The sequence below is a fragment of the Littorina saxatilis genome, linkage group LG15 (assembly GCF_037325665.1).
Source record: "Littorina saxatilis isolate snail1 linkage group LG15, US_GU_Lsax_2.0, whole genome shotgun sequence".
Classification (NCBI taxonomy): domain Eukaryota; kingdom Metazoa; phylum Mollusca; class Gastropoda; order Littorinimorpha; family Littorinidae; genus Littorina; species Littorina saxatilis.
Window position 1 is genome coordinate 47416608 of NC_090259.1, and position 18750 is coordinate 47435357.

Here is an 18750-nt window from a genome sequence, read left to right on the forward strand (position 1 = left end):
GTCAAGCTTCTAGATTTAGATCTGATCTGAAGCTGCGTTTATATAGGCTACCTTTTGTGTGGGTGTTTGTGTTCGTGAACTAAGCCTCCAAAATGAACATTTTACAGAAGCAAACTCACTTAGATCGGCACGAAGGCGAATTTGGAAGTCCCGTGTGTTTACATTTTGAGTGGGGGGGTCACTGACCATAAAAGTGGCAAGTTACATTTTTATAACTAATCTTATTGTTTCTTTCCAATGAAATCTAAGAATACTTCCCACGTCTGTGCATTCGCAACACTCAGTCGGATGGAGACGGCAAGTAAAGTTTGTTTGTGATACTTTCAGGTGTGAATCACTGAATGTGGCAACTGCGTGGAGATGCAGAAAGTGGAGGAATGCAACTGCTGCACAGAGTCTACAAAAATTATGGAGAAGCTGAACAGTCGCAGGTATGTATTTTTTCACTTAGCATGTTATTGGTTTGGAAGATTAAGGTTAAGTGACACACCTATCTTTCTTTACCAAGCATGTGCTTGTCACATCATCGTGATGTGTTGGCAGATACTTCTAGGTCTGTTCCACATATGACAAATGTACCCCGTACACCCATCCATTCACACACCTGAAGAAGAAGGTGACGGAAGATTTTTTTTTAATTTGCAGGTTTAAAGCAATCCTTGTTTTTCATGTCGTAAAACTTTTTCTTCTCACAAAGTTGAAAGTTGGTCCATTAAAAAAAACCCATTAAATTAAAAGATAAAACATACAAGTGCACACATAGTATTTCCTCTTCTTGTCGATCACGCGTCTATATTGTGATGTGTTTGACATGGTATGATGCATATAATATATTATATATATACAAACCAGTAAATATTATTTTGTTATCCTCGGATCTCTCCACACTGAAGTCCAGAAGTGAATAATAGATTCATTGTTTTACACTTTGTGTGAAACAAGATCAACATAATGCTGGAAAGAAACACATTTTGGAAAGTACATTTTGAACATAAATAACTAGGTAAAATGAAAGATTTACATGGATCTTACATTGTGAATAAACTGTTTCCACAAAGTCAATCCAAGATTTCCTTCTGTGAAAGACTTGAGGGAACCCGTGAGTAAGCTGACTTATTCCCGGCATGTTTGCATGGATAGTATTGCAACCGTAAACGACGCAGAAACGATCTACTCATGCTGACTCGTGTTTGCAGAAAGTTAGATCTAGATCCATTTAGAGGGCGCTGCTCCCGTTCCCACTCCCATCTCTACGTCATCTGCCGACGTTTCTATTTTTAGCATCATCGTCTTGTTTCAGCTGAAGGCTGGCAGGTGCGAGCTTTTACGGACTTTTCCCACTCGCTGCGTCTGCTCCTCGCATCTTCGGGCCTTTGAAGGGGTGGGAATGGAATGCATCTGGGTGTATGTTTGCATTGGTAATAAGGGTTTTGGGCTGAAAAATGGGGTTTAGATGCACTTTAAGATAAACTCAGCGTTCATTTTTTTATGATTCAAACATGACCCACCCGTGATCTAAAATATTGACGCGGGTGAACCAGACTTGGGTCACGTTAGGAGATCATCAAACCATACAAATATCAAACGTCTAGCTTGAAAAGCATCCGCAATAACATCAACATTATGAGTTTTGACCTCAACGTTATGAGTTTTGACCTCAACGTTATGAGTTTTGACCTCAACGTTATGAGTTTTGACCTCAACGTTATGAGTTTTGACCTCAACGTTATGAGTTTTGACCTCAACGTTATGAGTTTTGACCTCAAATGTATGAGTTTTGACCTCAACGTTATGAGTTTTGACCTCAACGTTATGAGTTTTGACCTCAACGTTATGAGTTTTGACCTCAACGTTATGAGTTTTGACCATGGACGGTCAGACGGATGAATACTGAGATTTACCATTTAGACACGTCAATCTCAACAAGATTCACTAACTAAATGTCTTGGCTATGTTTGTGGCAGAGAAATAGTTATCTTTTCTTGCCTTGGTCGACAGTACACTTACTACAACTGAGGTCTGCGCTGAACACGGTGTATCCAGGTTTACAAATACACTCCCCGTCGGTACAGACGAGATTGAGACCCAGGCACTTGGTTGCTCCTGCGGCGCAAATTCCTCCCGCAAACCCCACCTGTGAATCTGTACCACACCACAATGCAAGGCATCACATCTATACCACACCACAATGCAAGGCATCACATCTATACCACACCACAATGCAAGGCATCACATCTGTACCACACCACATTGCAAGGCATCACATCTATACCACACCACATCGCAAGGCATCACATCTGTACCACACCACATTGCAAGGCATCACATCTATACCAATCACAATGTAAGGCATAACATCTGTACCACACCACATTGCAATGCATCACATCTATACCAATCACAATGCAAGGCATCACATCTGTACCACACCACATTGCAAGGCATCACATCTATACCAATCACAATGCAAGGCATTACATCTGTACCACACCACAATGCAAGGCGTCAAATATGTACCACACCACAATGCAAGGCATCACATCTGTACCACACCACATTGCAATGCATCACATCTATACCAATCACAATACAATGCATTACATCTGTACCACACCACATTGCAAGGCATGACATCTATACCAATCACAATGCAAGGCATTACATCTGTACCACACCACAATGCAAGGCATCAAATATGTACCACACCACAATGCAAGGCATCACATCTATACCACACCATAATGCAAGTCATCACATCTGTAACACACCACAATGCAAGGCATCACATCTGTACCACACCATATTACAAGGCATCACATCTATACAATTCACAATGCAAGGCATCACATCTGTACCACACCACATTGCAAGGCATCACATCTATACCAATCACAATGCAAGGCATCACATCTGTACCACACCACAATACAAGGCATCACATCTGTACCACACCACATTGCAAGGCATCACATCTATACCAATCACAATGCAAGGCATCACATCTGTACCACACCACAATGCAAGGCATCACATCTGTACCACACCACATTGCAAGGCATCACATCTATACCAATCACAATGCAAGGCATCACATCTGTACCACACCACATTGCAAGGCATCACATCTATACCAATCACAATGCAAGGCATTACATCTGTACCACACCACAATGCAAGGCATCAAATATGTACCACACCACAATGCAAGGCATCACATCTACACCACACCATAATGCAAGTCATCACATCTGTAACACACCACAATGCAAGGCATCACATCTGTACCACACCATATTGCAAGGCATCACATCTATACAATTCACAATGCAAGGCATCACATCTATACCAATCACAATGCAAGGCATCACATCTGTACCACACCATATTGCAAGGCATCACATCTATACAATTCACAATGCAAGGCATCACATCTGTACCACACCACATTGCAAGGCATCACATCTATACCAATCACAATGCAAGGCATCACATCTGTACCACACCACATTGCAAGGCATCACATCTATACCAATCACAATACAAGGCATCTATACCAATCACAATGCAAGGCAGTACATCTGTACCACACCACATTCGTTTACTCTCGGACAGCAGCATCAGGGCTCTCATAACAGTTACCTCGGAGCTATTTCTTTAAATGTAAAAACCAGGAAAACGTCAAAAGAGGTCATTTCAGGAAAATATAATGAACGGAACATCAGGCAGACATCCTAATCTGTTAGAAATTTGATAAACTGTGGAATCAAAAACAGGACATGGCAATGGAGTAGCATCAACCCTCAATTACGCGTGTTTGGCGCCAAGCTTTAAACACCACGGGCATGCAATGATGCATGTACTGCTTTAAAGTAACCGTACGCTGCTTGCCGTACAGCCAGTAAATTATCCTCTACGAATCTGTTTTTCTTTTTGATTTATCTTAACTGGTTCATATTTTACGACAATTTGAAAATGACGAAAAATCACTCGCAACAGCGGGCGCCAATGAGTTGCGTTTCTTTCGCCGGGGACTGTACAGCACCACAGTGCAAGGCACTACATCTGTACCACACCACAATGCAAGGCAATCACATCTGTACCACAGCACAATGCAAGGCATTAGATCTGTACCACAGCACAATGCAAGGCATTAGATCTGTACCACAGCACAATGCAAGGCATCACATCTGTACCACACCACAATGCAAGGCATCACATCTATACCACACCACAATGCAAGGCATCACATCTATACCACACTACAATGCAAGGCATTACATCTGTACCACACCACAATGCAAGGCATTACATCTGTACCACACCACAATGCAAGGCATTACATCTGTACCACACCACAATGCAAGGCATTACATCTGTACCACACCACAATGCAAGGCATTACATCTGTACCACACCACAATGCGAGGCATTACATCTGTACCACACCACAATGCAAGGCATTACATCTGTACCACACCACAATGCATAGCATCACGTCTATACCACACTATAATGCAGGCATTACATTATACAATCATATATGCACCACACCAGAGTGTAATTTATTATATATATACTGACGTCCAAAAGAAACGCGAAAAACAATGTCTAGTGTCATGTATTGCCTAATAAAAAAATCTTACACAAATTCAAATTTTATTATTAATGTCCAATTTTTGGTAGAGTAGAACACTGACTTATGGTCCATAACACAGTAAGGTTGCGGAGACGATGCGTTATTAGCGCTTAAAGGCACAGTGCAGCTCACAGCCTTCGTTTTGCGTTTTTGTTGCAGCTGAGTGCATTTACAGTTCAAAAATCCTCCTATGGTAGTAAAGCAAACCCAAAACTACCCAACGACGACATCTGTGAAGTTCGACAGTTTCTTGTTCACGCGAGTGCATAAATTAACCTAGTTATTACGTGGTGTACGCACAGATTCGTGACGTAAGCGTCGTCTGCTTTGATGCCAAGATACACGATCAGATTCGCCAGTACGTTTGAGACGGACCGCCCGAAACTGACCACAAACAGACCGTGTAGCATGCGAACCGTACGTCTCACAAGCTTGACAGCACCCGTCTCGGCCCATCCGTTTGAAATACAGCATGATCTAGTCTATTCCGAACGGATCGCAAGGAACTTCCAGCCCCTGAGCGCACTTCAGTACACCCACTTTACAAATGGCGGTCAGTTCAGCACCAAAACTTGCCGATTCGGAACCGAAATATTTCATCAACCTGAATCTTGGCGAGGAGTTGGAATCTATGGAACCATGCAAGTAAAAACTACAAAAACCAGCAACATCGGGACCTGTTCCTACTGTCCATGCAGCAGACGTGGGGTGAAATGAAATGTAAGCGTCTGGATCTAGATTTGTTTGCATTCATGTATTGTATCTGTATCAAAGATGGTTTGCCTGTCTCTGTCTCTATATGCTTTGCTTGCTGTACGCTTTTGTCTTGAAGGCAAGTATGTAAATCTACATTTCTCTCCTGTTCCTGTCTCAAATCTGCCTTAGCCGAACCCGAGTCTAGTTCTACGTTTAAAACATGTATCTACCTCTTGGCACATTGCCTCTTTTAGTTTTACAGTGTACAATAATCTGGCAACTACTATCATAATCAATGTGTCATCTGTTTGGGAAAATGCTGTCAGTTAATTGGGAGTAAAGAAAACAGTCTAGTGATGTGTTGATTACCCTACCGTAAATTGCGTAGTTGAAATGATAGAGAAAAACAAAACGCAGTACTTAGCAACGATCATTTTTCATGACTAGCATTCAGTCATCTTTATGCTCTTGGTTTAAATCAAATTTAGCTTAGTCACGAACACAAAGCAAATACATGTAGTGGCTGACTCAGTCACTGGGGTATTCGCATAAGAAGGCTCTCTTGCCTTGAAATTACCAATGACACACACACGCACTCATTGCCAACCAAAAAAAAAACCGCACACGCACACACACTGTGACCCGCACATGCATACTGTGAGACACACACACACACATACCACACACACAGACGCACGCATGCACAGAGAAAGAGGGAGAGACATGACAAAGAAAATACTAATTTTGCTTTGCTGCTTTTATTTCCTCCGGTTAATGCCATCAAGACAAACAACAATCCTTCCTAATAAGGGACTCGACAGGGACAGATGACATCTACACTCCAAAGTGAAAGTACTTGCAAGAGCATTTATTTCTTCTGCCTGTCATCAAGAAACAACCTTCATCCACAAATCATAGTTTGCTAGTGACGTGTCTTTTTGTGCATGATGTGGTGATCTATGAGATCTAAATTTAGATCCAAAAATAGGCCAAGACCCGGCTGGTCCGAGTAAGAAATTAATTCGTAAAAAAATTGCAGTTCTTGACTCCTTGGATGGAAGTCAATGAAACTTGGTATTTATTCAAAGGGATAGACGCCTGAGGTATGACTAAAGGCCCTAGGGGCTACGTGCACCTGGATTTGACAAGTTCAGTATCTTTAACAGAACAGTCAATAGCGTGTGTGGCCCCCATTAGCATCGATGACGGCCTGGCATCGGCGGTGCATTGAGCGGACCAACGTGTTGCTGGCTTGCCTGGGAATGTTGGTCCAGGCCTGCCGGACGGCCCGATCAAGATCAGCGACAGTTGTGGGCCTTGGGACCACCCTGTTGAGCTGTGTCTGGAGCAAGTCCCAAAATTGCTCAATAGGGTTCATGTCAGGAGATAACGCTGGCCAAGGCATCACCTGGATGCCTGAGCGGTGCAGGAGATCCTGAGTGGCCCTGGCGGTGTGGGGGCGCGCGTTGTCGTGCTGGAAAACCCAGTTTCCATGGGCTTGAAAACAGGGCAGCACATGAGGGTCCATAGAGCGCTGCGCTGTTACGCCGTTGCCGGGTCCAGGACCCAGGCCTTGGAAGATGACGGGACCTAGTACCTGGTTGTGGCCGATGGCACCCTACAACATGAGGCTGGGCCCACCCCAGGCGTTGTTCTCCACGACACAGTTGTCAGCATAGCAGTAACCACTTCTTCTCCATACCCGAACACGCCCGTCGGCATGGTCAATGCAGAAACGGCTTTCATCGCTGAAAAGCACGTTCTGCCAGCGAACATTGTTCCAATTGAGGTGGCCTTGCGGCAAACATTTTAAGCCAAGGGGCTAATCTTACAACGTGCCCTTTACATTCACACTAACACATCCTCACGCATATAAACAACATAATATAATGAATTCATATAGGCATAACATGTCGATGTACAGTAAATAAGCATAAGCACCACGGCCACACGAAACACAAAATCTAATATACGAAGTAAAGCAATATGAATACTATATGCTATGAATATGTAATATGACGTGAATATAATTATATAATATTATTAATATAGTATACATTAGACAGAACTGTAAGATTCACATAATTATGTCACCGCGGGTGTGTACTTACAGAGAACAGTTTAGATGGGTTTTTTTAAAGAAGATTTAAAAATATATACAGATTTGCTAGTTTTAACATTCGAAGGAAGAGAGTTCCACCTTGACGGCCCAGCAAAGGCAAAACTAGTTTTATAGAGATCTACACGGGTCCTTGGTAGTAGATATTTATCTGATTCGTATCTCTCAGGAGCCACGGTTATGAATGCATTCAAGTATGGTGGTGCTAGCCCATGGAGTGCCTTGTACATTAACACTGCAATGTTATAGTCAAACTGCTCCTGCAGTGAAAGTAAACTAGCAGCTTTAAGCTTTTCTGACGTTGACAGATACGGGTTAGTAACAATTACCTTTGCCCCTCTTCTGTGCAGGGAACTTAATTTTTTAAGCAGATTTTCGCTCGCACCGCACGATACAGTAGAAGCATAATTGATAAAAGATTGGCAGTGTGCCACAAAAAACATTTTTAGACATTCCGCTTCTACAAAGGGTTTTAATCTGGATAAAAGATACAGATTTTTGGAGAGCGTTTTGCAAATATTATTGATATGTACATTCCACCGAAGCTCCTGGTCAACTACGATTCCTAATACCTTGTGTGATTTAACCTGCTCTATGGGATCAGTGTTCAGCTTAAGGTTAAGAATAAGGGGTGCTCTCTGGTGTTTCTGTCTGGATGTTATGACCATACTATTTGATTTCTTAGGGTGTAATGTCATTACATTTAGTCAAGTTTTGACTAAATGTTTTAACGTAGAGGGGGGGAATCGAGACGAGGGTCGTGGTGTATGTACGTGTGTGTGTGTGTGTGTGTGTGTGTGTGTGTGTGTGTGTGTCTGTGTGTGTGTAGAGCGATTCAGACAAAACTACCGGACCGATCTTTATACAATTTGACATGAGAGTTCCTGGGTATGATATCCCCAGACATTTTTTTCAATTTTTTTGATAAATGTCTGATGACGTCATATCCGGCTTTTCGTGAAAGTTGAGGCGGCACTGTCACGCTCTCATTTTTCAACTAAATTGGTTGAAATTTTGGTCAAGTAATCTTTGACAAAGCCCTGAATTCGGTATTGCATTTCAGCTTGGTGGCTTACAAATTAATTAATGACTTTGGTCATTAAAAATCTGAAAATTGTAAAAAAAAAAAACCTTTTTATAAAACGATCCAAATTTACGTTCATCTTATTCTCCATCATTTTCTGATTCCAAAAACATCTATACTGTTCAAAAAAAGAAACGCATAGTTGCTACTTGCCAAATTTATTTTATTTTTCGAAAAAATTAACAGAAAATCCAATATTTAGATTATTTGTTTGAAATTTGGTATGGACACAGTTGAATGCACACACAGTTCATTTGCATCTTCAAACCAATCAGTCAATCAATACGATTGGGTGCCGAGGCTGTCAAGTCAGTAGGGGGTGTGACTGCCTTGAGCAGCAACAACTGCCCGGCACCTTCTGGGCATGGACTGGATCAGATGCCGGATATCTTGCTGTGGGATGGTGTCCCACTCCTCCTGAAGTGCCTGCAATAGATCGCGGTGATTTGCCGGCGCTTCTTCTCGCCTGCGCACACGTCTGTCCAATTCATCCCAGAGGTGTTCTATCGGGTTCATGTCTGGCGACATGGATGGCCAGGGAAGCACCTGGACATGGTGGTCGGTGAGGAACTGGGTGGTGAGTCGTGCTGTGTGCGGGCGAGCGTTGTCCTGCTGGAATATGGCATCCTGGTCAGCCAGAAGAGGAAGGGCGTGTGGGCGCAGAATTTCCTCCACGTATCGCTGGGCAGTTATGCGCCCTTGGACGTGCACCAGGGTGCTCCTTCCAGCGGTATTGATCGCCCCCCACACCATGACGCCTCCACCACCATGAACGGGTGCCTCATCCACACAGTTGGGCGCGTAACGTTCGTTTACTCTCCGGTAGACCCTCCTCCGACCATCATGTCGCTGGAGCAGGAAGTAGGACTCGTCGCTGAACCACACGTGTCTCCAGTGATTCCGGACGGTCCAGCGAAGGTGCTGGTTGCCCCACTGCACTCGGTTCTGGCGATGGCGGCGGGTGAGGACAGCTCCTCTGTGAGGTCTGCGAGCTCTCAAACCAGCTTCATGCAGGCGGTTCCGCACGGTCTGGTCCGATAATCGGTGTGGCCCGGGGAGAGCCTGGACAGAAGATGAGGCCGACAGGAAACGATTCTGGAGGTGGCGGAGCCGTATGAAGCGGTCGTGAGCAGCAGTTGTCGCCCTTGGTCTTCCCGCTCGTGGCAAGTCAGCAACGGAGCCAGTGGCTTGAAACCTGACCCACAGTCTACTGATGGTGCTCTGGGACACGTGGAAGTGCCTGGCGATTGCACTTTGACTTTGGCCTGCTTGTAAACGACCCAATGCAATTTGGCGGTCTTCTCTGCTCAATCGGGCCATCTTTCGTCGCTGAATTGTCGTCTGATTTCTTTGTGGCGAACAATCCGCTTTTATGGGTTTTGGAAGACAACTCAACTCAACTCAACTCAACTCAAATTTTATTGGCTTCAATTTTCATAGAAGAATTTGTCTTGCGCTTGGGAGAAAGTAAGAGTATAACATATAAAAACAGCATTCATATCACATTTCATGTATCACACACAGTAATCACTAGTATAAGCCTACAATTATCACATTTGTACCTGTATCATACATGCAAATAAATAGTATCACATTTCCACGTATCACACACAATATATACATTACATAACATACAGCAAGCTTCCATCTCCCGCGCCCCCCCCCCTCCCACACATACATATCCTCGCACGCGCGTCGACTCCACACAAATGACATCATCAGTCCATCAACTAAAATGCACAATGACCAGCAGTGGGCACATGATACTTAATACGTGCTCAACTAGACCTGCTAACCAAAATAATAACAGAAACAAAAACAAGGACTGGGCACAACATTTACACGTGTGTGACCTACTTACATCAGGTGCCTGTGATCTATAAATAACAATGATTGCGTTTAAAGTAAAACATGAATAATGCCGATGTTTACTAACAATGAATACATAACAACTAAGATAAGAATGTATGTGCTTTCATAATATGATTATTTTATAAAACATAGTGGGGAAATTTGGAAAATAATTTTTATACGAAACTGCGCACATCGAGTCGAGCTCTGTAGCGTGTGTGTTCGGAGGCAGGAGACACACATGGCTGTGGATATTAATTGTTCGGTGGATTAAAAAGGATACCCCGACTTCGGCAGGGCAGAAGGAGGTACAAGACGGTGTGCTGTATTGCTGTGTGTGTGTGTGTGCTGTGCAGACATTCTGTGTTATGTGCATGTTCTATTCTAGTCTGTCCGTAGGCTTCCTCTGAGGGCCTATTGTGTACAAGGGGAGGTCACTTCCGCCTTATAAACAAACACATGTGGAGACCCACAGAAATACCATAGCATCGTAATGAAAGAGGGCAAAAATACTGATAACAGCAAGGTAAGACAGGTCTAGGACATTATTTCTAGGACTGACTAAGCAATAGAACAACATCATGATCTTCATAAGCAAATGATAGTGAGAACAAAACAAAATTCTTACTCTTCTGACTGCTCCCAGTGATTGACATTCAAAACATCCATCCTGTTCTATTCTAAATAGTTGTAAAAAAACTTCATAAGAATAATATTAAACATACATACTTAATTTGTTTAAACATAATTCTAGTGTAAAAGTATACTTTATAAGTTGTGGAGATAATTTTAAAACATGAAGATAAAAAACACAACAATAACATGACAACATTAGAGTACAATGCATTCGATTCCTAGCTAGCTCTGAGGAAAACACCATTGTACATTTTTCAGTTTCACATGCATGCACTAAGTGGTATCATTAAGAACTGAGATGGCGGATGGAATAAACGACTTCCGCATGCGAGAGGTTCTACACTTTGCAGCTCTGTATCTACGCCTAGATGGCATGAGTGCAAACTGATCATGCAGGGGGTGCGATTCATCTTCAACGACCTTTCGTGCTTTTGTGACATGGTGAGAGCTCAATATTCCCCGAGTTTCACGAGATTACACTGAAGCATGACGAGTAGTCATGCCAAATGAGCAATTTTGACATTGTAGCCACTGATAACGCATGCGTCACGTGCAGAGCTCACTTGTGGCAATGGACGAAAGGTCGACGACCAGATAAACATTTTCTGCAGTTTGGTGGATATCCTTGTAGCCATATAACTAAATTAACCAAATATTACAAGCTATGCGTTTCTTTTTTTGAACAGTATATATTATAATACGCGTGGGCTTTTGCGCCGTGTGGACGTATCTTCTACCAAACCCCGCCGATTTGGCCCCTGTCCCTCGGTGTTCCCGTAGGAACGGATCGTGATGAACACGATAGGCTGGGTTAGATTAACGAGTTCGAAAGCGAAATGGCTTTTTGATGCGTTTTGGCGAACAATTTCGTAGCAGACCGAATATACCAGCTATCCCATTGGCCGAAAGCGAACGGTTTGACTAAACACTACGCGACCGCACCCCAGACGAACCTAGCCGTGTGGTTAGTTAGTTAGAAGTAACTAACCGTTCATACTCACCTTATGTGATATATTGAAACGTGACACGTTCACGACTATTTTAAGTATTGTACATTATACATATGTAAAATGAAATAAAATATGGAGAGAAAGAAATAGAGGTAGAGATAGACACACACGGCAAAAAAGAGAGAAAGAGAGAGAGAAACTGACAGACAGACTCAAAGTCTTACCACATAAGCCACTCGAATTGCCTGAACAGAGACATTTGGTGCCGCCAGGAGCCGACTTGCACGTGGATCCGGCCGGGCAGTCCAGAGTGTCGGCACACGCGTCTCCAACTTGAAGCTCTGCAAACCGATTATTACACTCTCCAGTAGCAGGAATAAAAGTTTAGTCATATGCACGAGAAAGACGTATATATGTCACTAAACATACGCTAAACAAGAGCATGTTTGAAATGACGGACACGTTAGAAACTGGGCTAAGAAATAGAAATGAGAAGAGCAAATATTTGTATACGACTCACCGTCGACAGTCTTAATATGAATCAGAAGAAAATTAACTGCTGCTCTGGCTTCATTAATTTTCAAAGAAACTGATAATCTCCTACCTGTCAACCCCACTTTGACCTTGAAAATTGACCCGGCTCAGGCGCACTTGTGTCATGTCTAGAGATTATCAAACACTAAAAGGTGTATGCAGTTTCAAATATCTAGCTTAAAACTTTCAAGAAAATAATTTTAAAAATAAAATTGTGGTATTTGGTATTAGGTATTTCCTATTGTCCTTGGGGAATCGCGCTACCCTTTTTCTGCATGCGTGTATGGGTGTTTTCTAAGGCCTGAGTCTTTCGCTGTGACCTCGGGAACTTTATCGTGCGCATGCGTGCACATCGGGGAGTTCAGTCACCGAGGAGAGTCTGCACAAACTTTACTCTGGGAAATAAATCCCTTGACGAACGCGGGGGTGTCGAACTCACACCAATAGTGACACCTGGTTTAAAAGCCAGCGCCTCTACCGACTGAGCTATCTCCCGGCCAAACCTTATCCCATTGTGACCTTAAAAGTTGACGAGGGTCAAACAGACCGTTTGACAGATCAAGTCTGAAGGCCATCAAACCATGAAAAGGTATGACGTTTTAAAGCTCTAGCTTTACAAATGTTTGAAAACGACCCCGCCATGACCTCGACATTTGATGAGACTTGGTGAATGAATCGACAGAAACCCAAAAATGTTTTAAAGCTCTATTTTTAATAACATCAGAGACATTTTTGTTTTATTTCGGACCATGACCCTAATGGTTGACAAGGATCAATCAGACAAGCTATAGCTTCAATGACATCCTAGAAAACCTCAACAAGTATTCTGTATACGGACGGCCTCATACCATACTTCTTGTTGGCAGGTGCAGAGTATTTCACCAAACTCGACTTGGCCAAAGGCTACTACCAGATCTTCATTGAAAAGAAAGACAGACCAAAGACGGCATTTCAGACACCACAAGGACTCATGCAGTTTTGCTGGGTACCCTTTGGACTAGTCTCAGCCCCAGCGACATTTGCGAGAGCCATGAGAGAGCTGCTCGGCACGAGCACCATCAATTTCTTTGATGACATTCTCATCGCCAGCGTTACCTGGCGCCAACACGTGACAGCTATACGTGAGACTCTCCAGACCCTATGCGCAGGCGGGTTTACAGCCAAGCCAAGTAAAGTGTATGCTGGATTCAGGAAACTGGAGTTTTTGGGACACACGATCGGAAAGGGAGAACTGAGACCCATCAGAGAAAACGTTGAGTCAATCTTGAAGATCACCGCACCAGCGACAAAGAAACAAGTGAGATCGTTGCTGGGAATGATCGGATATTACAAGAAGTTCGTTCCATCCTACTCAACATTGACAGCACCGATGACCAACCTCTTGGCAGGCCGCCAGAAAGGGCCCGTCACTTGGACAGACGTATGTGCACTGGCTTTCGAGCAGATCAGGAAATTTCTTTCCAGAGGACCTGTCCTGAAGCTGCCGGATCTCAGCAAACCGTTTGCATTGAGGACGGATGCCATTGGCACAGGCATCGGAGGAGTCTTGTTGCAGGTACATGACGGAATGCAGCATCCAACAGCGTTTGCCAGCAGGAAACTACTCCCACGAGAGACAAGCTACAGTACAATCGAGAGAGAGTGCTTAGCCATCGTCTGGACACTGACCAAGTTCCAGAGATACCTTTGGGGGCAGGAATTTCACCTGGAGACAGATCACAGACCACTTCAGTACATTACGTCGTCGTCGTACAAGAACGCGAGGATCATGCGCTGGTCACTGTCACTCACTCAATCAATCAATCAATATGAGGCTTATATCGCGCGTATTCCGTGGGTACAGTTCTAAGCGCAGGGATTTATTTTAATTTTTATTTTTAATTTTATGCAATTTATATCGCGCACATATTCAAGGCGCAGGGATTTATTTATGCCGTGTGAGATTGAATATTTTTACACAATACATCACGCATTCACATCGGCCAGCAGCTCGCAGCCATTTCGGCGCATATCCTACTTTTCACGGCCTATTATTCCAAGTCACTCGGGTATTTTGGTGGACATTTTTTTTATCTATGCCTATACAATTTTGCCAGGAAAGACCCTTTGGTCAATCGTGGGATCTTTAACGTGCACACCCAAATGTAGTGTACACGAAGGGACCTCGGTTTTTCGTCTCATCCGAAAGACTTCTGACTAGCACTTGAACCCACCACCTAGGTTAGGAAAGGGGGGAGAAAATTGCTAACGCCCTGACCCAGGGTCGAACTTGCAACCTCTCGCTTCCGAGCGCAAGTGCGTTACCACTCGGCCACCCAGTCCACTCAGTGTCAATAACGCGTGTGCCCTCCGTTGTGTGCCAGGCATTCAACACATCGTTGGCGCATGAAGTGGATCAGGTTGCATATAATTTTGATAATAATTTTTATATTTTTAATTTTCAGAGCTTGTTTTTATTCCAAATATAACATATTTATATGTTTTTGGAATCAGCAAATGATGGAGAATAAGATGAACGTAAATTTGGATCGTTTTATAAAAATTTGTTTTTACAATTTTCAGATTTTTAATGACCAAAGTCATTAATTAATTTTTAAGCCACCAAGCTGAAATGCAATAGCGAAGTCCGGGCTTTGTCGAAGATTATTTGACCAAAATTTCAACCAATTTGGTTGAAAAATGAGAGCGTGACAGTGCCGCCTCAACTTTTACGAAAAGCCGGATATGACGTCACCAAAGACATTTATCAAAAAAATGAAACAAACGTCTGGGGATATCATACCCAGAAACTATCCTGTCAACTTTCATAAAGATCGGTCCAGTAGTTTGGTCTGAATCGCTCTACACACACACACACAGACACACACACACGCACATACACCACGACCCTCGTCTGGATTCTCCCCTCTACGTTAAAACATTTAGTAAAACTTGACTAAATGTAAAAAATAAAAAAATAAAATAAAAAAAACTACAATTTCGTGAAATGTGGAGGCTTTTGCTCCCAAAATAAATGAGGAAACCTCAATGTAAAACTTTTGCAAACATGACCCCACTGTGACCCCAAAATGTTACTGGGGTCAACCAAACTAGGGTCACGTCGGTAGATTATCAAACCCTTCAAGTGTGCAAAGTTTTAAAGCTCTAGCTTCAAAAACGCATGAGATAACATCAATGTTAAGTTATCATGAATCGAACATGACCCCCTGTGAGCCCAAAACATGACGAGGGTCAATCAAACTTACGTCAAGTCGGTCGATTATCAAACCCTAAAAGTGTGCATAGTATCAAAGCTCTAGCTTAAAAAAATCTGAGATGACCTCAACGTAAAGTTTTTATGGAACGAACACGACCGCGCTGTGACCCCCAAATTGGAGGAGGGTCAACCAAACTGGGGTCACTTCGTAAGATTATCAAACCCTAAAAGTGTGCACAGTTCAGAGGTCTAGCCTTAAAAACTTCTGAGATAACTTCAACGTTAAGTTTTCTGTCCACGGCCGGCCGGCCATACCACCGCACACATATGAATCCCAATACTCACCAATTACTCAGGTGAGTCAAAAATACAGAGAATACGAATAATGAGCTTCTTTTGTATTTCAGGAGACCAAATAATGTTTTCTTTACTTGAAGCGAAAAAGTTCTTTGATGAAATCAACTCGCAAAGAAAGAGAGTGATCGTATTACAGATAGGAAACGTGGGACGATTGAAACGCAAATGCCACTCTTTTTTTCCCACGGGAGATAATCACAGGATCATATCTTTTATTGACACAGAAGTACAAGAAAGATAACACACAATTATAAGCAGTTATCTTATCAGTAAATAGAAAAATCTATGTTGCTCGAACAGCCTGTGTATTCCTATTTTTGTCCGCCATGTTTGGCGGTATTTTCGGAAATGATGGTGTGCACACACGTGTGCCTGATTCTGCAGATTTGCTTGCTTGATTATAGAATGAATTATATGCATTGATCATTTTTGGCAGGATAGGATGCTATTGTAACACGACCTAAACTGCTTGATCCTCGTGTCACCATAAGCAAAAAATGTGTGACATACATAAATCTCATCTAATATCCTATATAATAATTATAACAAAATCAAGGTAAAGAAAAGCCAAATCAAAGAATGTCAAGTGACAGCCCAAATTGTCTACCTGTTCTTAGGCCTTCCTCAGGGGCGTGTCATTCTGCGAGACGCCAATTCATGCATCAATTACTAAGCAACACAATACCATGGTTATTTTAGTTACGAATCACAAAGCAAATATTTTAAAGATAAATTATATTCCGGGCGAAGCATACATACTCTTCAAAAAAAGTTAAGGATCACTTTTTTACAAGCACGCCACACAAAACAGACAAGACCGAATTCTATCATTTTTTTTTAAATGATATAATTGAACAATCAAGGAGTAATGACAAACAAAGCAAAGATCGAACGCGGCAGCGACAATTTAGCTAGAGTGTGTCAAACGTGACAACCCTCGAAAATGGAATTCACAACAATGTGAATCAATCAATCAATCAATCAATATGAGGCTTATATCGCGCGTATTCCGTGGGTACAGTTCTAAGCGCAGGGATTTAATGCAATTTATATCGCGCACATATTCAAGGCGCAGGGATTTATTTATGCCGTGTGAGATGGAATTTGTTTACACAATACATCACGCATTCACATCGGCCAGCAGATCGCAGCCATTTCGGCGCATATCCTACTTTTCACGGCGTATTATTCAAAGTCACACGGGTATTTTGGTGGACATTTTTATCTATGCCTATTCAATTTTGCCAGGAAAGACCCTTTTGTCAATCGTGGGATCTTTAACGTGCACACCCCAATGTAGTGTACACGAAGGGACCTCGATTTTTCGTCTCATCCGAAAGACTAGTACTTGAACCCACCACCAAGGTTAGGAAAGGGGGGAGAAAATTGCTAACGCCCTGACCCAGGGTCGAACTCGCAACCTCTCGCTTCCGAGCGCAAGTGCGTTACCACTCGGCCACCCAGTCCACTCAGTGTCAATAACGCGTGTGCCCTCCGTTGTGTGCCAGGCATTCAACACATCGTTGGCGCATGGAGTGGATCAGGTTGCATATGAATGTTTTGGGAACTTCATTCCACTCCTGCTGGAGCCATTGCAGCAGTTGACCCAGATTGGCAGGAGGAGGGTGATGTTGCTGTACCCGACCACAAAGCTCGTCCCACATGTGCTCTATGGGGTTCAGGTCCGGGCTGTTGGCTGGCCACAGCATCCTGTTGACCCTGGCCTGCTGGATGAAGGTGTTTACAGCTGCAGAGCGATGGGGAGGTGCGTTGTCATCCTGAAGAATCGCACGAGGGCCGATCGCTTGGAGGGCTGGAACGACCAGGGGTTGCAGGATCTCATTCTGGTAGCGGACACCGGTCAAGTTGCCCACTACATGGTACAGAGGTGTCCTTGGATGTGTGCTGATCCCTCCCCAGACCATCACAGAGCCTCCGCCAAAACGCTGTCGTTCCAGAACAGCGCCTTCTGCGAAGCGCTCTCCGCGACGCCTCCACACTGGGATGCGACCATCAGCAGGTTCCAAGCAAAAGCGGGACTCATCTGTAAACAACACCTGAGCCCACTGCTGACGTTGCCACCTCACATGTTGAGTGCACCAGGCTCGGCGAGCTGCTCGGTGATTAGCAGTCAGGGTTGTTCCTCGGACTGGACGCCTTGCACGCAAGCCAAAGTTGTGTAAGCGGTTTCGGATCGTCTGACCACTAACAACAGTGTTGGTGGTAGCTTGTAGGCGTTGCCTAATGTTGTTTGCCGTAGCCATTCTTTGTTGCATGGCCTGCCTCTGAATGAAGCGATCCTCTCTTTGTGTGGTGACTCTGGGCCGACCAGAACGTGTCGCTCCTGCACTCTTCCAGTTGCGTGGAATCTCTGTTTTAGTCTGATGATAACAGAGGGAGCCACTGCAAGCCTCTGGGCCACTTGCCTGGCAGCAAAACCGACTTGTAGCCATCCTATTGCCCTTCCTCTATCCAAATCGCTCAGTTTTCTTCGTGGGGGCATGTTGCTACTGTGCATAATTGTGTCAGCGTGTCAACCTTTAAACACAAACTGGTGAGCGATGTTCAGAGCCAGGACCCTGTTGTAGCACGTGCATCACAACCTTTTGCCCTGGCATGCGTTCCGCAAATTTCATGGGGCTATAAAAAACACCTCTTTTCTTCCAAAATGCAGAAGCTTTTGAGAAGTCC

At 43.6% G+C, this 18750-nt stretch overlaps 2 protein-coding genes across 2 annotated transcripts in view; both read right to left on the reverse strand.

The window, feature by feature from the left end:
* LOC138949527 (DNA (cytosine-5)-methyltransferase 1-like) overlaps positions 1-18750 on the reverse strand; it is a 350084-nt gene that overhangs the window by 169276 nt on the left and 162058 nt on the right. The gene's annotated exons all lie outside the window — the stretch shown is intronic.
* Positions 1-18750, reverse strand: part of LOC138948347 (multiple epidermal growth factor-like domains protein 10) — a gene marked incomplete at its 5' end in the record, with an annotated part of 269682 nt that overhangs the window by 131263 nt on the left and 119669 nt on the right. Inside the window, 2 exon segments of the mRNA XM_070319878.1 lie at positions 2008-2142; positions 12197-12313. Coding sequence (XP_070175979.1) covers positions 2008-2142; positions 12197-12313 — 252 coding nt within the window.